This window comes from Chiroxiphia lanceolata, chromosome 8 (genome assembly GCF_009829145.1).
Source record: "Chiroxiphia lanceolata isolate bChiLan1 chromosome 8, bChiLan1.pri, whole genome shotgun sequence".
NCBI lineage: Eukaryota > Metazoa > Chordata > Aves > Passeriformes > Pipridae > Chiroxiphia > Chiroxiphia lanceolata.
This window is the reverse complement of record NC_045644.1, coordinates 24,341,540-24,362,541: the sequence shown is the minus strand read 5'-3', so window position 1 is coordinate 24,362,541 and position 21,002 is coordinate 24,341,540. Positions and strand designations below refer to the sequence as shown.

The window sequence follows — 21,002 nt, the reverse complement described above, 5'->3', positions numbered from 1 at the left end:
CTTGCTTCTTGTTGTGGATGTGTACAGCTGAGAGCTGTGTTTCAAGCTGAGCTGTCATGATGACATCAGTGGTCACAGTGGCAGGAGAGCTCTTGTGCCATAATGCAGTTCAGAGTGCACGGTTGAGAAAACTTCCCTGCTTATCCCTCCTACCCTTGTTCTTTGCCCTACTTTGACTTGATGCTGTCTGTGCTTATACCTTCTAGTCACAGGGACACAGGAGGTTCCTTCAAGTGCCCTGCAAGTTCGGCATAGGGAGCACAACACTGAAGAATGTGTTAATATTGGTATTACTCCTTGATAGGTGAGCATTCCTTTCACACCACGGGATTTTCTCCAGACCTATTCCTGCTGTTGATTAGCATGCTGTATTGCAAATAGAGTATTCCCCATTCTAGGACTAGATCTGTTTCTATAGTGAGATGCAAGGAGAAGACAGGATACGCCTCTACTTAGGAGGGATGAGAATAGTACAGGGGTCAGCAGGTTCCTTAGGGCTCTCATTTCTACTAGTGGGGGAACATAAAGGAGTGTGGTTGTCACTTTCCATTGTATTCCAGAGTCCTAATGGACCAAGAATAACTTTGCTGATGCCAATGTGGATTTCCTTACTCTGTTTCTACCAGTTCTAGTAGTCGTTTTTCTTCCCCATCTAATTGGAGGGGAACGCTTTGTAAGATCCACTGTACTTTTGTAAACAAATTTCGGTGCCTCAACTAGATGTGCCAGTAAAACATCATGTCCTGGTCGTGTGATCTATAGTCTTTCTGTTTGAATGTTTATCGTCATCATTTCTTTGAAACATTTTGAGTCTTCTGTTCTCTTTAGCTGCCCATTATCACTTGCTACTTATTTGCTGCATGTTGCTTTTATTTGTATCTGCTGTTAATTTGTGTAGGTGATAAATGTGCAATTAGGTTTCTGTGTGTGGCAAATCATCCCAGTTCCCAATCTGTGAACATGTTGTTTGTGATGAATTCTGGACTTTGCTGGCCAGAGGGCACGTACTTGCCATTCAGGCATGAATCGATGGGTGATCATTTAATCTGTGGAAATACTTGCCCTTCTTGCAGCGAGCTGAGGAAGGGGGGGGGGGGGGAGGGATGACATTTTAAAAGCACTTAAGTTGTGACTAGAATGATCCTGCCTTGAAAACCAGAGGATGCTGATCTACTGTGTCCAAATGTCTAGTGATTAATGGAAGTGGTTAGTAGTTGCACTTTTAGGCATGATTACAGAGTTTCAGCTTAAAAATAGCAGGAGGAAGCTAAGTGCTGTAACCAGGCAGGGCACTTTCTTGTCTTGTTTAAAACAACATACTTCCTCAATACAGGTTTTCAGTAAAGGGATGTTGCCCACCTGTTTAAAGGGCCATGGTAGCTCAGATCTTCAAGGTGTAATTTTTCAGAACTTTCTCGATGGTTTCTCTTTACATATCATAATTGCCTTCTGATGACATCACCAAAAAGCACTCAAGGCTGTGCTTTTGGATGGGGAAACTTCTGATGTTTATAGAATGAACAGGTTTCAGATCTTCTTGGGTGCAAACTGAGCTCAATTTTGAATTGTAAAGCCTCTTGTAAGCCTGGGAGGATGCTTCTGTTCAGTTTGTCTCGGATAGTTGCAAATACTGAATGATCAGCTCATGTGTTTTTTATATGTGGAGCTGGTGGCAAGTCACTAACTTCTTTTTTTTTTTTCTCCTAGTAGTCTACCTAAAGGTAGCAACTTTGTTGTATTAGTTATTATATTACATGACTCTGATGGTTATACTTATTAATAGTGCAGAGGACTGAGATAGGCAACTCTATTTGGGTGGGTGAAGAGGGTTTGTGTGGGGTTTTATTTGTTTTCCCAAGTATTAACTTACATTTGTGCATTGAGTCCCTTCCCTCTGATAATTTGTCTGGGGAATGGAGAAAAACATCCCTTATGAAGCTGAAAAATAAATGAATATGGCCAACCCCAAACTCATACCTGTCAGGATACATAACTGGATACATACAGAGAACATGTAAAAATAAAAGGAGTGCTCATGGTATTAAATCTTACTTGTTTATTCCATTGTTCTCATACTGAAGATAGGAGCATGTAGGTTATCTGAATTTGGTCTTGATCAAAAAAGATGAAAGTGTATGAAGTCTGAAATATTTCTTCTGGCTGGAAACAAGTTTTTTCTTTTCCCTTACTTTTTTCAATTATCTTATTTCTGTGCATTTCTCTTTTTTTAAGTACTGATTTATTAAATATTTCTGGAAGGATCTCTGCATTTTAAATAAAACAGAGTCAGCATAAGCATCTCTAATTAAAAAGCAAATTTAGCCCTTCAAGTGAAAAGTTGCAGGATTTATTTTCCCAGCAGGATAAAGTGTAGCACAGGAAGGGAAAGAAATTATTTAAAGAACTACATGCTATCAACTCTCTTTTCAGTGAAGAATTTAAATTTTCTCTGAAGTTTTCCTCTGATGTTATTTGTGAAAGAAAAGAGGTGGTTATATGCTTTTGTACAAATTAAAAAACCCTTTTGGGATTTGTTGCATTGTGGATTTTGAAATGTGAACCACTTTCTAATGGATCCAAACTAATAGTCACACTTGTTTCTGACATATCTTCTAATGTACTCAAAATGTCAGTTTTGGAAGGTGTTATCCAAGCAGAGAGATGTACTATTTCCCTTGAGGAACTTGTGGTTTACAGTATGATTAGAAAAGATGGAATTGTTGAGCTGAGTTCCAGTCATCTGTTTGCTTTTACATACTTAGGATTACACAATTAGACTTCCTTTTTATTTTTTCGATCATGTATTCTTAACATTAAAATCCTGCAGCAACATAAGAACAGATGGATGTGGAAAAATTGTGATTGAATGTAACCTATTTGTTTGTAATTTAAATATCTTGAATATTCTTGATTTATCTAATGGCAATGTAGAATCAGAATACAGGAGGGAATGGAGTACTGTGCAAGAATGAAGAAAAAAGTAGTGAAAATGTCTTGTCTTGTAGAGAAGAGTTGCAGTATCAAAGATGGCTGTAATTGATGACAGAGGAGATTTTAATCCTGTGCTGCTTCTAAATAGTGATCCTGCTCAACTTCTGTCTTTATTGTCATTTCCTAAGCACTCTTTCATATTACAGAGTAGTTGAATTTGATCTTCATTGTAATGGCTTTCAGATACTTGGGGCTTACGGATACAGTAGCATTGTAATTCATCTCACTTCAGGTTTTTTAGTGGGATTTTTTTAGGGGGAAACCTTTTTTTAGTTTATAGGCATTGCCTGGTTTTGGTTATGGTTTAATCAGTGCTTAATTGTATGTCTGTTTCATGCTGAAAACAGTATATGTGTGAGGAAAACAGCAGATCCAATGAATGTTTACCTTTTTTTTCTTTTTCTTTTCTTTTAAACCCACTGCTATTCTCCTTATGCTTTTTCTGTCCCCTGCACACCCTTGACCTCACTGCTCTCATGGCTACTGTTGAAATGGGAATCAAAATGTAACACTTGATCCTGATGACAGCTGCTTTTATTGATACCATTTCCTTCTGGAACATCCCCAGTATCTTCAGAACCGTTCAAGGAGGAAGATGTAAGGAAGACTGATATTCTGAGGGCTTAAAGTAGAGAAGAGGTGACAAAGCCTGCTATTAAGCCTGCACAGCAAAGCCTGTCCAAGGTTACCTTTGGAGGCACAATTTTTACTGCCTCTTCTGTTGCTGATGTGGAATCAGTGAAGTATGGATGTTTATATGGTTAAATGAAGAGGTTGCAAAGTGTTACACAGTCTGCTATGCCTGACTGCCTGGCATGATTATTTACAGCACATTTGTGCTGGCATCAATAGCTGAACCTGAACGTTAAAACTGTCCTCACTCGACCTTTATGCCTGACAAGTGGTGCTGATGGGGAGGCAGTATCCTCATCTGCTCCTCTGCTCTCAGAGATGTAGGTGAGAGATGGTTAAGGGGAAGCCAGACCTCTAACAGACAGGTGACTTTCCAAGCAGGACAGGTCTTGACTTGTTTATTGGCTTAGTCACCCCTCTTGGATAGGAGGCCACTATTTCTCCCCTCAACAGCTCTGACTTGTGCTGTTCAGTATATCATGTTCTTCTGGTTGTAGTCTTGTTTTCTTTTGTCTTCTCTCCTGTCACTGTTTTAGTGGACTAGGGCATTGCATTTGCATTTGGAATAGCCTGGTGGACATGAAGTGCATTTGCTGAATTTTTAGGCTCTGTCTCTTCCGTAGACTCCAGGGAGGTCCACTGCACCCCATTAAGTTCAGTGTGTGCTGTCAGGTAATGCTAATGCTACTGCTTCCTGGTCAGACTGTGATTTTGTCTTTTGTAGGTACACTGTCAGTACAGTGAGCTTTAGAACTTTTTCCAGAACTGATAGAGCCATTAGCATTTTACTACCTGTATTGCAGACATCCCCCCTTCTACCCCTTACAGTTGCTCTCTTGGTGAATATTTGAGTTCTAAAAATTCTCCCCTTACGAAGAAGTGTCTGTCACTACAAGTTCCCACACATTCCTTGTCAGCTCACTGCAGTTGCTTGCTTGGTAACGCAGACCTGTGGCTTAAAAGGTCCTAGCTAAGTCATTAGCCACTCGGTAACTTGCTAGACTTGCAGCAGTAGCAGTTGCTTTCTCCCAAAATAATCATTGCAAACAAGCTAAAAGGTCCATCTAGCAGGTTGATGCCGTGGCTATGTAGGAAAAATCCTCTCTAGACTCTAAAATAGATTAAGTCTCCGAATGGGATCTGTCATGAAGGAGATATGTAAAAGATGAAACCCAAAGGAGAAGCTACTGGGAATATCTATGTCTAAGCAAGGAAACTCCTTCAGGATTGCAAAGCGCTGCATGGCTGCCCCCCCCTCTGAAACCTCAGCAGAGGCTGAGAACACTGTCTCTTCCCTTCCTGCCATGACCAGGAGAGAGGAAAAGTAGGAGCACTCATATCCCACAGAGAAGAGGCAAAAAGGGGAATGCATGTCCTAAGTTCTTCCAGATGACTTACTTTTTTACCAGCATTCGCTGCTCTTAGCTCCCAGGTAGAGCATTTGTATGCATGAGCACCCTGGTACTTGGGGGAAGGTGGCTTTTTGTTCTATTTAGTTACACGTGTTACTTTTGCTTTTAGGAAGCTTAAGCAATGCTTTTCTGTGTATTCCCTGTGTGTGTCAGGGACAGGTTGGCTCATACACATTCTGTCTCTGCCTGTGCCCGTGGAGGAGGTTATCAGGCTGTTGCTGCCATCATCACAGCTGAAGGTTACTTCTAGTGAGGAATGAAAAGTTCTCGTGGGTGGTGCAGCTGTAACCAGAAGAGGCATGAAGTTCACCCTTGGGGATTTTTGCAACAAACTATTTTTGTAAATAGTTCATAGGTAATAGTCTTCTGTAATAATCACTGACTACAGAAGAGCACTTAAGGACATACTTAATTGCGTTGTTTGAATGAGAGCATAGGTGTGGTTTCTTTTTTATATCTGTGTGTTTGTCTTCTGAAGAACTACAGTCCATGGTTCAAATATATTCTTAATTGATATTGTTACCTCTTCCAGCCTCTCTTCTAAGATTGTATCAGTGCTTGGAACTTGCAAGAGTTGTCTGGTTAAGCTATTACCTTTGTGAAAACTGGTACATTTCTGAAAAGATCCTGTAGAGATCACAGAATCTCTACGCACAGAATAATTGCTGCAGTTTGTCTGAGTTTAGAGAGTGGTCTCAGTCACTTTGCCATGGATTTGACATTTCCTTTGTCTGCAGCACTTGATGTGTGCTAGTAGCATTCACACAGTTCTGATGACCTTCCTGTAATTGCAGATGTCCTGAAAGGCGCTTAGGTCTGAAGTCTGTAGGTAACAGGGACTTATATCCCTTTTACTGAGCAGAACCTTGTGCTCTGTGCCTACCAAATAAATATATATGTATTTAATATGGAATTACTGCTAGCAGCAGGATTTCCTGATCTAAACACTAGGAAGAGGAAAAAGAGCTGTATTTTTTATTTTTCCTTACTTTTCCTATTTTAAATGAAGTAGAGTGTTGGGGGAAAAATTAACTTGCCAAGGAGACAAGAAAATGTAGATTAAATGATTTAGCTTAGATACATTTTTTCTATTACCATTTTGAGTAACAGTTGCTGTAAACAGAGACAGGAGAAGCTTGGATACAAGCTCTTCCATATGAAGTGTGTATAGTTTTTCCTTTGTAACAACACAGCAAAGTTGAGTTTAAAGCCCTTCTGTGACATACCTTGAGACATTCTTTCCTCTTCTTTTTTCTGAGTGAGAGTTGATTAGAGCTGAATATTGAAGCACGCTATGAAGAGCAGTATAAAGAGAGTTCATTTTTTAGGGCTTAGTTGGGGAGTATGCTATCTTCTTTCAAGTTTGAAAGGAGGTTTTTTGAGCATTATGCCAGTAATACGAACTACTCTTGCTAGAGATGCATGGTTTGAAAAAGTCAAATCTCCCAACACAACTTGAATTTCAAAGGTGTTGAGTGTAGACTCATAATCCCAACTTGGATGATTGTATAGATACATCTCCTGCAATCCTAGTGAGCAGTAGACGTGAACTGGTGTGTAAGTTGTAGCAAAGTGGGGGATTCAGACTAAAACCAACTGACTCATAAGTTTTCTGAATCAGTTATTATTTATAGCATTAAATTTGGAGAGCAGGATATGAGGAGGTATTGTGTAAGTAACTTCTTGAATCAGTTGCTGGTTTAGTCCTTGAGTGCTAACAGAGGCTGCTTTCTGAGAGGAGCGTTCCAACTACTTTGTTACATTTCTTGTTAGAAAAAGAAGTTTGGCACTTGTCAACGTGCTAGGGTTGTAGAAATCAGGATATTCAGACAAGATAGCTTTACAAGATTAAATTGTACACGGGTGAGTTTAGATAAGATAGATAGTATCGGGAGAGTGGAGAAAAGCCTTTGGACTTTGATTTGTTATTCCTCTGCTTGGAATCACAAAGGACTGGCCTAAATGGGCTTCTTCATTTCCGTGAGCTATAAACAGCACAACGCTGTGGTGTGATTACAGTTATGTTTGTGTTGAGGTGCCTTCCTTGTGTGTCTGATTCTCTGTGCAGGGGTAAGCTAGAACTATGATAAACCCATTTGCCCTTCTTTGAAAGTCTCTGCAGAGTAGGAAAGCAATGCGACTTTAACTGTACCGTTATCATTGAAGCTGCTCAGGTCTTATATTTAGAGTATGTTTATGGATGGGTGCAGGTACCTGTGTATTCTTGATGACTTGTCCTAAAAAAATAGTTTGAACCAGAATGCTTATTTATTATGGATAAAGTTTGACTTGTTAGCAAAAAGCTCAGGTTAGGCCCTGATGGTCTACTCACCCACAGATTCAGGTATGTCCCCAACTGCTTTTGCAGAGGAAACACCCAGTTGCAAGTTACAGTGAGTTAATGGAAGGACTGGATGCGTTAAGAGGCTGATCTTGAGGAGTTGATGCTTGCTTCCCTTGTTACCTGATAGATTTATAGTCTTTTGAATGCCAGTGCCTGCAGTTTTAAATACTTGTAGTTTCTTTTTTCTTTGTTCTTCCATGTAGTTTTTTTCTGTTTTTTAATGGCATGGCCTCTTTACAAACTTAATTAGGTGGTTACTTTGATTTATTCCCAAAATTTAAATTAAAGTTTAAATATAGCACTTAGTTGTAGTAATAATGCTACTTTTTAAGTTTTATTTTACCTTTCATATTACCTGACTGTACAATTATTTGATGAAATAATATGCTACAGAGCCCTGTGTATATCTGTGCTAACTAAAAGAAGTTTGAATTTCTTAATTGTCACCATTGCAAATTTAGTAAGACAACTGTTGCTGATAGAGAATGTGTTTGTAAATATCTAGTATTTACTACCTTCTTCCTACAACAGTTTCTTGCTTTTGACTGCATAGGATAGCATGTGGGTATTGTCTGAACATAATTTACTTTCACTTAAATCGTCTAGGGTCAATTGCAAATGAGCTTTCCCTGAAAGGAGTGCTGATAACAAAATGGACAACCAAGTCCTCCAAACTTTAAGCACTGGTTAGTGTGCTAGGAAAAAGGTGTATTATTTTCTGGGGTTAAAAGAAGCTAGTGAGGAAATGTGAAGGTATTCAGGAATACTATTTCTGTCAAACTTTAATGAAAAAGGAAGATATTCAAAGAGGTGTCTGTTCCCAGCGCAGGTAATGATATGTAACTCTGTTTATCCATATCTGTCTGTGGACCCTTCAGCAATACCTGGAATATCCAGTGAATGGTCAGAATGACATTTTGCTGGACACTGTGCAGATGGAGAATCCACATGCTTGCCAGGTGGATTTAGGCTCTACGTTACCCAATTTCCCTTCCTGGAGGGAAAGGGATTGGTGAACATCCTCTACTGTATTTTAGGCATCTGGGTGGTTTCATGAAAACGTACATCTCTCTTCCTTAATAAACAAAATTAATTATATCCTCTTATTTATAATTTAGTGAGTAATCTAGATTAAGGAGATAACTAACATAAATAGATTTTGAGATTTTGGGAAGCTTGTCAAAAAAGGAAAATGTTATTATATTTTATCTTTATTTTTGCCTTTGGCTTATCATACATAATCCAGCAAACAAATGTAATGTTCCCGATGGCTAGAAGTGGAAAAAATGGATACATTAACCTTTTTACCGGTGGAGTGGGATGGGTTTCCTCAGAATATATTAATGGGAGTTGTTAAAGCATCTGTGTTAAAAGTAATTCATAAAAATGATACCTGTATCTGTTTGATAAGGTGATCAACTGTAATGCCACATCATGTTTCAAAATGGAAGACGGCAGTGCTGCATTGATAGTAACATGAGGACCACCTGTACATTCCACATGAGCTGAAATATGTGACACTTTGTTTCACCTACCTGTATTGAATTTTTACTAGGACTTGTCTTTAAATGCAGCTTTTTCCCATCTGTACTAAATAGTGAGGTTAAAGAATCCATAATCACTTATTCATTGCTCTCCCTTCGGCGCATCAGACTATAAAAATATACATTTTTCTTGTAATAAAGTTACCAGTGAAGACAATGTGTGTAGGTCTCAAACTGTAAGTTGTTCTTTTACCAGAATGTGAGTAATTTAAATTTGCATGGTAATATTTTCATGGTAGCGAGGTATGTTGCTCTTAGCCTTAAAATAACTTGAAAAATCATCACCCATCTCATTGAACTATTCAGGGCTTTAAAAGGAGGGCATGGGCATACACTGTCACAGTTCCTAGGTGAAACAGTGTTGGAGGGAAATAACTTGTCAAGACAAAGTGCGCTCACTAGAACTAAAAGCCATCCCAGTCAAAAAGCACAAAGGTTAAAGCAGTTGTTTCTGGTTCAGAACCTGAATTGCTGCAGGACTTTTTGAATAAGTAATAGCAGCAGCAATTATGATTTCATCTTTGGTCCTACTGCTCCAATAGATAGATTTAATCACTTCTGATGTGGTTTCACAGAGTGCAAGAGATTACATTAGTAATTTTATAAATTGCAAAGAAAGAAATAAAAGATTGGAAGGTAGCAAAGGGCATTATTTCTCACTGACCTGATATGCTTGGATTTGGGTTTGTTTGGGTTTTTTAAGGAATTGTAAGGTTTTGTACCTCTTTACTTCTGGTTATAGGTTGATAATAGCTGCTATCCGGCTAATAAAAATTCGTGGTAATTTTGCTCTTGTAAACTGCTTCTGTCCCACCTCTTTAGGACATTATAAGAACATATAACCCTGAGATTAGAACATAGTGCTAATAATGCCAAGGTCACAGGTTCAGTCCCTGTACAGGCCATTCACTTGAGTTGGGCTCCTTTGTATGTCCCTTCCAACTCAGAATATTCTGTAATTCTGTGATCATGACCATTGCAAAATAGCTTGAATTCTCTGTCAGCTGAAGCATGGTCAGCATGTATGGTTTGTGACTCTAGCAATGCAAATTCAGGTCTGTCAGGGTTTTTAATCATTTCTGCACTTCTTTTTGTGAAAAGAGGATGATTTGGCCCAATGCTCAGATTACAGTAAACAAGAACAGCTAATGCTGATGAAGTATGTGGACAGCCGGAAGTGTATCCTAATGAAGAAGTGATAAGGTTTTCTTGTCTCTTGTACTTTCCTCTTGTCTTTCTCACTGCCACTCTTGAAGGTCCCAATCTTGTCTGCTTCCTTTCATAATTCACACTGAAGTAAGAGGTGCAACAGTAGTGCAGTATCTTAGATTCCTCTTAAGGATGGATTGTAAGTTCTTTTCAGTATAACTTACTGTATTGCTTCCTGGCTAAAGAAAAAGAATCTATAGCAATGAGCGTAGATGTTGCTAGAGAGGGTGCACTTAGGAACACATGTTTAGAAATATCAGTTTATTCTACTGTGAAGTGTTTTGAACAGATGTTGCTAAGAAAATAGCAATTTGACAGGTATTTGTCTAGTGTTGTTTTTAACAGCTCAAGATCAGATGCTGTACTGATTGTATGACTGACAGCTGGGAACTTTATCTGAATTCGGGCTTCTTTACTGATGTCTCTGGCCTCAGGGAGGTTACTTAACTTTTCTGAATCTAAACCTACACAGAAATTGTCATATTAAATTAAAATTAGCCTGACTTTGTCTCCCGTGCTGATTTTTACTGAATGTTCCAGAGAAAATCGCCAAAGTTCTTGTTCATTTTCTGTCCTTAACAAGACTGTATTCTTAATCACTTAGAATTGAAGGATTATTTAAGCAATGAAATATCTGTATTTGCCAAAACACACCTTTAATATCTTATTATTTCATAAATAGGTTGTTGTAAAAAGTTTTTTCCATTGAAAAGGAAAATAAACTTTTTCACCCTTATAATTTCTGTGAAACTGTTATAGACTGAGGCATTTGGGAAATAAATGTGATTTTTTAGCTGCTTGATTATTTAAAAAGCTGCTTAATGTTAATTCAATTTTCATGGTGCCCTAAAAATAGGTTTACAGAATAAGTAATAAAGCCATGTTTAAAAGCAGATGAGGAAGAATCACTGCTAAGTTTGTACCTTTGTTCTTGGAGTTACTCATATTCTTAAAAGTAAATGACTGTGAAACATCTGAAATAAGTTTGACATGGATGGAAGCAAATACCCAATTGAAGGTTTTGTATGAGGTCAGAATTTAGCATCTGAACGTCACGCACTGGCAAGAAATTGCCATATCATGTGGTTTTTGACAAACCTGGCTGCATAGGCTGCCAAGAAAAGAATAGCATCAGAGACAGAGCATAGGAGACCCATGTGGTTCTAAGGTCCTTGGGCAGTTTTATTTGTTGTAAAGGCAATGGGAACGTTGCAATCTGGGTCATTTCCGGGTTTAATCAAACTTTTTTGCTCCCCCCCCACCAGCAAATAGGAGTCCTGCCAAAGTCAGCTTGGTTTGGTGCATGGAGATGTGGATAAAACAATGTTTGTCATGCTGCCCTCTCATCTGGTGCATTGGATTTCCATCAGAAAAATCATTTGCTGACAAGAAGCTGAATCAGCTGGCAGTCGTTGCACTGGGAAGGGAGGTGGGAGGAAGAGCACAGTTTAATTAACAATGGAAATTCGCAGCCAGGGAGCATGGAGGGTTGTTTACATCATCCTTGAGCACAGAGGTGTAGCAGAAGAGATTTGTGCAGGCAAAGCACTCCTTCCAGGCTCAGTCCTACTTAGAAAACATGCTTAATTCAAGATTTGGCCATACTGCAGATCTAAATGCAATCCTTAGAGATGGATGACCTGCCAAGAGCTGTGTAGCTGAGGACAGAGCAACCTCCATCCTGTGGGATGAAACAACCAATGTTCCTTGAATAAACCCCTAGTTCTTCACACACTGCAGCAGGTTCAGTATAGTTGTCTCTTTGGCCTGTGTTGAAGGTGTGTATCTGAGGGAGTAATTATTCTTATTCCTACACAGTTATTTAGTTAATATAGTGAAGTTTGGAAGATGAAATAGCTTTCTTTGAGTTGGATTAGAGATAAGAGGGGAAGAAAAGAATTAGTGGACTGAAAGCATATGTACAATGAGTTTTGTGTGTCTTGCCAGTACAGTCCCCTTGGATACACTACACTTTAAAGCCATGAGCAGAGCATGCATATATATGTGTATTTGTATGGAGGAGGATGAGAAGTTTCTGTGCAACCACAGCAATTCTGACAGTCAGTTTATCTCCATATAATAAAGTTTGAACAGTGTGTTTTTTCTAAGAAGTCGTTCAATAATATCCTAGAAGATATCATACTTGATCCTTTGTACTGCTTTCTTTCTGAAGGGATCAAGTTCAAGCTTGTTTTGGAAGCTTTACTTTGAGCTTATCTGACTTGGATTTTTTTAGTCTCTCCTTGAAGTACAGGTGGTGGCCAGTGTTACGTGGTGTTTCACAATTCAGAAGTTAGAAAGACAGAAATGTTCCACTTTAATTTTGTGCGAATAATTTAAATCCATCAGTCTGGATTTGGCACTGCTGATGAGGATATTGCTGGTTTAGACAGTTGGTGTCTTCTTAGCACATGTAACTCTTCTCTCTTTCTGCTTTCTTTTTTATTCCCCCTCCACCATCATTGTCTCTCTTAACAAGGAAAGAAGGTATCACTGTTTCTATGGGGCTGTTGTGTGAAAGATGAAGGCAAACTGGAACACAGTTCTCTGTTGTCCCTGGAGTTAGCTTCCACATTAAGCAACTAGTTCCTTTCCTGAATTTGTGAGTTTTTAAGTGGCCTTCCTGTTATCTGATTGATAAAGACAGTAATAACTCAAAGAAATTTGACTTGCCCTAATTGTTGAAAATAAAAGGAAGTGAGATTCTTAAGGTTCTCAGGTATCTACTGAAGCAGTTTCTAAATCCCTCTGCCCTGCCAAAGCTGTTTAATACAGCCAGGAATTGATTCAAAGCTTATGTCTGGATGAGTAAAAAAGAAAGCAAGTCTGCCATACAAAGACAGGATGCTTATGCTATTTTCCTTTTCTGTATGAATTTGTATCTGTAAAAGACAGGTTTGCTTTTTGGGTTCGTTGGTTGGTTGTTGTTGTTTTGGGGGTTTTTGTTGGGTTTTTGTTTGTTTCTTTGTTTGGGTTTTGTTGGGGTTTTTTGTTTGTTTGTTTTTGGTTGTTGGGGGGTTTTTTTGTTTTGGTTTTGGGGGGTTTTTGTTGTTGTTGTTGTTGTTTTTTTAAGTATGAGTAGCTTCTACTATGTTTCTTGGAATCCTGTCATTTCAAGTTGTAATTTTGAACTTTAGGAACATGTCAGCAGTTGTTTTAAATCAGTGCATTGAGATCAAATGTAGCAAGTTTTAGTACTGTGGGACTTCAATATGCAAGGTGAATACCAGCAGAAAAATATTAAAGTCAGATATTTGAAAAAGAATGGTGAAAGACATGTGCACATTTACTTTAAAAAGTATTCATGACTTCTTGTTAGGTTTAGTGTTCTGAACTTATTTTTTGTACAATTTGACAAGATGGACAGTCAAAGTGTTAAAAATATGAAATAAAGTGAAAAATTGTTAGGAGGCCTGTGGTTTTGCAACAAATTTTTTTAAAATACCATGAATAAACAGGATCTGCTGCTGCCTTTGATGGTAGAAACTAGCTTGGGCCTTTTTCTTTACCTTTTTACATGTATCTGAATTGCTATTGGGATGATTTTGAGTGTATTGATTTATGTGAGGAGGCATCCTATAGAGTGGGGGAACACTGTCTTGGAGTATTTGCAGGTACCAATGATGTATTGCTGGTTTGATCAAGCAGAATACACCAAGTACAATGCCACTTTAGCCTGGATTGAATACATGGATGTATATCAGTACAGTACCTAAAGACAAATTTTAATATTGTGAAACTGTGTAGAGTCCTCTGGTTATTGTTTCTAATGCTTACTGATACTGCTTCTGATGAGAGAGGTTGCACATGTCACAGATAATGAACTCATATCCTGTGTAGTTTAAAAACAAACCAAAACCGGACAAATGCTGCTAGATTTTATTTTGTTGTTGTTGTTGGAAGTGAGGAATTATGAATGGGTCAGATGATTCCTCCCCTCTTCACAATTGTGGGTTTTCTTGATAACATGCCATGCATACCGGATCTTGCATTTACAAATCTCAGCTTATGTTTTAAAAACATTATTATGGAGTCATATTTCTCCATTGATGAAGTCAGCTTCACAAAACCTTTCTGTTCCAGGGAGCAGATTTTAACTCGTTTTAAGTCCTGGCTCAGGCTTGTAATGGGCAGGAAAAGAATACAGAGAGGATCAGTGCGTCTTGAAGATAAATAGAAGAAAAATCAGTTAAGATGATGAAATTTTGAGTCTTTTCTTTCTCCACTCTTAAAAGTGAGAACAGCTAACAATCAGTGAAACTTCGTTTAGATGTGCAACTACTATGTAATCTTTTAGAGGAACTGGGCAATTTTACCTTAAGTTGCCAAGTATAATCAAGTATCACTTCTTGACACAAGACTTTGTTTTGCTTGAGTCCCACGCAGTTTTGATACCATCTCAGTACACATTGTCATAAAGATGTCCTACTTTGTTTAATATATTGATCTGGTTTTTTTGGCTTTCCTTGTGATTCTAATCTAAGTTCAGACTGTAAGAAATACTGCAAGTAAAATTAATGCAGAAATTATTTTGCTTTTAATAAGCTTTAATGAAATAGGAATACAGCCTAAATTATTATTTGCAAATATTGGAGATGGAAGCAAAAATGCCCAGTGGATTTTTTTTCTGAAGCCAGCCACTGTGACAGTGACAAGCTTGTCATATATGTTGTTAGTAGAATTATTTTATCACATCTTGCCTTTCCTTCATCTAACATCATGGTATTTACAGATGTCATGTCTTTCTCTAGTAAAAAGCAGAGGAGACGAGCAAAAACTAGGATTTCTTTCTTATTTTCTAGCCTATTCTTTCTTCAGTCTATTTCAAAGGTAGATCCATACAGATAATCTTCTCAGATTTTATTTCCTAAAGTAACTGGAAGAAAGGAAGGAAGAAACACTGAAATATAAGAAAGAGGGGCTATAGGAAAGCGAGCTCCTGAAAGGATTGAAACTATCTGAGCTTGGCTGTTGTGAGGGCAGGTTTCACGTTCTGGCTAGTGCTGAAAATGTACCAAATTTCTAATGGCTTTTGCACACAGTCATTCCCTGTCTTTACTATGGTGTGTTTATCCTGTCTGTGAGGGATGGTGGAGCTGTTTAGTTAATGTTTTGAAGTAGGACCTGTTTTTCTAGTTCTTCTGGTAAGTAAAATCTAGCATACTTCTAAAATAGCTAAAATGAAAGGCTTCTCTGTCTGTTGATCTATTAATACATGAAAAAACTTGCTGCTTTGTAGGTCCTTGCTTTTAAAATTAGATACCTCAAGTTGCAAATGGATGTAAGCAAATTTTGCTTACAAATTAAGTGAAATTTTCAAGTCTGAATGATGTTTGAGGATAGGAATACAAATCAATTACACAATGAATTAGGAGTTGGTACATGTAGAATCATAAGAAACCAAAATAGATTCTGACTTTTGTCACACATAGTCTTCCTATTGTAGACATGATACTGTATTTTCAGTGTATCTGAAATAACCAATGTATTAGTTCAGTATTTTGCTGAACTAATTTTTACCATTTCATCCAAAATGATTTTCTACTCAGTGCACAGTGTAGTGTCAATTTACAAATTATACTTTGGCTATTAGATTTTTATGCTTCAGTGGTGTGTGTTCTCTCTAATTTAGTGCGTTTGACATCTGTAATATCAAGGAAATGGATCATTAGCTTGGCTTGAGGAGAGGGAAAGGGGGAAAGAAAGTAATACTGTCTTTATTTTCCTGATTTTAGGGTCTACTTACAGTGTGCTGTCCATAATGCCTTCTGACTCTGAAAGCAGCAGTTCTCTGAGCAGCATTGGTGAGTAAAGTATTTAGGAACTTGTTGAGTGTGTCTTTTGGAAACTGGGAGAACAAATTTTTAAGGTTGTCTCTGAGATTCTGGACATAAAGTCAAATAAGTTGAACTATAAGATGTAAATATCCATCTTCATCTGGAAAGAATATACTTGTTTTGTACAGTGCAAGCTGAGCCTTTTCATGATGGGTTGCAGTTGTTGCCAGTAAAATCTCTAACATTGAGATACATTAAATGATGTAACTATGCTTTGAGTTACTTAGTAAGATGATGTAAAAATGGAAATGTTACATTTATACAAGTCTGTGCATATAAATATATACATAGACATCTGTATATGTGTATGTATGTATTTTTGTAGATGTGAAAATTGTGGTCAGAGTCAAAAGCATCATAGAAATTATAAATAATGTTAGCCAAGGCCATGGCCTCTTAAACTTTTGGAAGTGGCTACAAGCTCTAATATTTTTGTTTTCCTGCATGCAATTATTTGCTTCATTTTCTCTGCCTTGAAAATCATTGGGAAAGACAAAATACTCAGAAAAAAATTCGAGATAAAAGAAATGGTATTAGAGGTATTTTGTCCACAAGATGATCTTGGAAGAGCTCTATTAGCTGTCAATTTTCCTCATCTTTCTTTACTTATACAAATACATTCTATTGTGAAATCCATTTACCCCGAATAGGGAATGCAGGCTCTTGCATTTTTAAAGTTCCAATCTTAGGCATCTGTAGGCTTCCCTGACAGCACCAGGCCAGTCAGTTGACTGTTTAGGGATGTGGGTAGACATCTGTTGCAGTCATTGAGTTGAACTTTTAACTCCAGCATGCAGGAACAAGATTTTAGTGTTGACTGAACTATTTGCTGAAAACACGGGAAGCTGTGACACGTTAGTTTGATTTTAATCAAGATCACACTTGTATGCTATTACCTGAAGGAAGGGTAGGTGTAATTTGCTATGAGTAAATTGGGACTGGAAATTGCAAGAAATAAGTTCCTAAATTTTGAAGACAAGCAGACTCAAAAAGGAGCCTTCCAAAGAAGGAAGTTCTTCTAAGGTGAAATCCAGTAAGTTTGTGGGATAATGGGATGAAGTGGTGGCTGAGATAGGAGAAATGCAGGTGGTCCTTTCTAGTTCCGTGTTCCTGATTTTAAAAAGGAATGGTACACTTAAATCTTTTTTTTTAATGTTCCTTCCCAAAACCTTTTCTTTGTATTTTAAGATATTGAAGTTCATACTGAATTTGGATCTGTGTACTTGACATAAAAAACTGTCCTCAGAATTGATATATGCCTTTGGAGGGTGCAGTAATCAAAATTATTTATAACCTGAAAATTAAGTGCCCTACTATTAAACAAAACTTGTGATCTACTAATCTCCATAATTTTGTTTTATTCAAATTATTTATGTGTGTTAGGAATTTAATATTTAATAAATTAACAGCCAGGGGAATTCTTTGTTTGAAGCTGACATGTTTATTTTATGGTATGGTTATAGACTTGTTATTAATGGGTATGATTTTTTCCCCCAACCGTTTTCTCACCCTCTCATCTTGTTCTGCAAGAGACAATATTTTTTATGTGATATAATATCAGTAGAAAAATTGCTTGATAACTAACATATCCTAATAGATGTGTTTGCAAGTCGCTTCAAAGCTGCAGTCAGATTATTTTAATACTGACTAATTTATTGAATGACAAACCATCATAACTAGAGCACTTGCATGCCAGCTCCCCTAAGGCTTCATATGACTTCTTTGAATGGAATCCCGACAAATCCTGAGGTGCTGTAGCATTTGAGGAATTTCATATACATCTTTCCCTCAGTCTGTCCCCCACTCACTGAAATAATTTTCACCTGTGAAATGAATGCATCAGTGAAAGAAGATAAATAGCTCATGGTTTGCAGACAATGTAAGCTTTAGAATATGTTCAGTTTGGTATCGATAGTTATATGTACACACACATGTAGAAAAATGAATGAGTTCCCCAATCATGTAAACCTTCCTGACAGGACAGATAGGGGATCTGTCTTATTATACCTGAGCTCAAAACACTGGTTTCAGTTAATACCTTGCTTCTCTTTGTCAAACAGCTCAGAAATAAATTGAGGTATATGACAGAAATGAGAAAGGTATTGGGGCCACTAATTATACCTGGAGAAATCATCAGAGAATTAGTCTTAATGTCATCAAACTATGAGAGAGAGTACAATCTTTCATTTGTAATGTTTGAACTCGATAGTTTGTAAATGTAACTAGAGAAGAGCATGTCCATGTGCTTCATCTCTTCCCAACCTTGCTTACCCTAGCTACTGTTGGAGATGGTTTCTGCTGCCAGCATTCTTAATTAAATGATCTTTTTCTGAAATACTTCCAAGTAAGCCAGGAAGTTGTGAAATGGAGATGATGCTACATGTTTTACGGTTATCCTGGGTTTCTGAGTTAATTTATGAAGCTGATGTATATAACAATGGCCTTATTTTTCGGAAAAAGACCCCGATCTAAGTATTTAATCTTAGAACTAAATATCTAATCTTAGAACTAAATAAGGTGATTGTTCTTAAAAGGTAGTTCTGAGAAAACATTTGCTGAGTCTCAGTCAAATAAATAAAGCGTGGTGTTACGATTTCGAAAGGAAAAGGGAAAGATGAGACAACATCATTTTGTTACTGTATAAACCCATGGTGTGCCCAAGTCTTCACTGAATTTGCGGTTCTGATTCTCTCATTGAAAGCAGAGTGCAACAAGCATGGAGAGCAGCAGCATAGATGAAGACTTATTGAACAGCTTCTGTGTGGGGAACAAATGGATCTGCTGGGGTTCTCTCAGTCTTCAGTAGCTTCATAGTCAGTACAAGAGTAGAGCAGGGAGTGATGTAATTTGCTTAATGTGACTCAGAGATGAGTTTAATGCTAGTCTATTCCGAGTACTGGGTTACCATCCAAGCTTTTTTTCTCTTTTCCTGCCTATATGGGTTTGAATGGCGTGAGGGATGCAAGAAGAATGAACTTCCATCCTTATGTGCATGTGATAGCATAAGCAGTTGAGTGGAAGCCAGTTTTCCCACCTGTGTAATAGCAAGTTAGCAGCCTTGGAGAAGAAACTCCTTTGGAGTTGTATTTGCCTTTTTCATTTGTATGTAAATAAAACCTCAGAGTGACAGCATGCTTTTCATGCATATTTTCCTCACTATTCACAATTAGTTTAGATGACAATATTTTATTTTTTTCTTTTGCTTCTTTCCTTTTCTTTCCCATATATTAATAAAGTTCTTGTTGTACATGTAAAATAGGTAGTTTTGATGGTATAGAGAGTAAATGTTCATGGTTTATTTCTGAAAGAGGTCCAATATAAACTGCTGTAATAGCGTAATACCACCATTGTCCTTCAGCCCCACCTTTGTCCCCCCAGAGGAACAAATCCTTATTAAATCCCTATTGTCATGGTGTCTCTCTGTGTTTCCTTTCTCTTTGCTCTTGGCTAATGACAAAGATTTTTGTGTGTAAATAGAAGCATCCTTCTTCTGCCCGTTCCCCATGCCCAGCAGACTCTCTGAATGGAGCTACAATCCTGTGTCTCTGACATCAGAATAATTATTTATGGAGATTCAGTGCCTGTCGTGCCAAGCACGGAACAACAGCGTCACTTAGGAATTGGATGGAAACCAGTAACAGAGCTATATGTGACAGGCACTGGCTAGTCTCCCACTTGACCAGTCATGATAACGGAGAAGAACAGAACACAGAATCAAGACCCTGTTTCTAAAACAGTTAAAAAAAAAAAGAGAGCCAGTTTGTATAGTGCACTTAGTCATTTGACATTTGATGCCACAACAGGATTATGGTTTAGAATTGAGCCGTTTTTTACCTGTCCTAATACTATAATGATGCTTCAGAGTTTCCCTTTAGTGTTTTAAAAATGTGGATTTTCTTCCCTTCCTCAGTGCACAGATGTTTGGGTGTTGTTTTGGTTTGGTTGATTTGTTTGTTTGTTTTTAAGAAATGTTGTTTAATAGAACCCAGCAGTTTGCATGCAGGAGACAGGCTAGGGCTCTGAGAAGATTCCTCACAATAGTTTTTATTATAATTTTTTAACAGGAAGGCATTGCATACTCTTCCATTATTTGAAAATATACTAAGTTCCTAATGAGAGGATTTTTGGAATGGAAAAGACCTTCCATCTTTTCACATGCATAAATTTCTTCTTTCCACAGGATCTCTTTGCACTGTTTTGATTACAGCTGTCAATCTTCTGTCCTCTTCATTCCATGTTTCATATTATGACCTTTATCTTTTAACTTTTAACAGACTATTATATTTCCACCTGTTCAGTTCTTTGCAAAGGGTGTCACTTGTTCATCATAAGTATTTTTTCTTACTCTTCTCTGTTCATATCACTGCATTTTCCTGTGGGAACTTACAAGGAATCATAGAATGGTTTGGGTTGGAAGGGACATTGAAGATCATCTAGTTTTAACCCCCCTACCATGGACATACCAGTGTGTAACAAACACCACCATTGGCTCTACAATTTTATGCCTTTTTCTTGCAGCCATCAGGTTGTCATATATCTGTCTCCACCAAGCTTGTCCAGCTTTAACTTCAGCTGAGAGTATTCCTTGCTTAACACTTTATTAACTTATCAGCCTTATTAATTATTTACAGATAGTTTTTCAGTAATTGCAGTTCAGGTTGCTTAATCTGAGAGCCTTAATTCTTACTCCAAAGCAAACACTACTACCCTCCCAGCAGGTTCCTTCCCAACAATATCTAGTTTTTCATTCCCCATTTTCATGTTGGCCATTTTGACAAGTGTCCTTTCATGTTGTTGTGATTTCAGTTTATTACTTCATACTTTCTACAGCTGTATATAACAAAGTAATTGTTTTCACTATTCATAGGAACGATTCAGTTGCAGGTGTGGCTTATGATGCTCAGTCAGTCAAAGACAAACACCGTCCTTGTCTGAAAGAGTTATTTATTTCCCCCATGACAGCCTATAGGAATCTCCATTTTATTTTTTGTTGGTTTTTTTTTTTTTTTTTTACTAACACAAAGTTTGTTGC

At 37.6% G+C, this 21,002-nt stretch overlaps 1 protein-coding gene across 5 annotated transcripts in view; it reads left to right on the top strand.

Moving 5' to 3' along the window:
- DLG5 (discs large MAGUK scaffold protein 5) overlaps positions 1-21,002 on the top strand; it is a 105,078-nt gene that overhangs the window by 22,644 nt on the left and 61,432 nt on the right. For all 5 annotated transcript variants that reach the window (XM_032694758.1, XM_032694757.1, XM_032694760.1 and 2 more), the window contains exon 2: positions 15,869-15,937. In XM_032694758.1, coding sequence (XP_032550649.1) covers positions 15,869-15,937 — 69 coding nt within the window. The remainder of the gene's footprint in view (positions 1-15,868; positions 15,938-21,002) is intronic.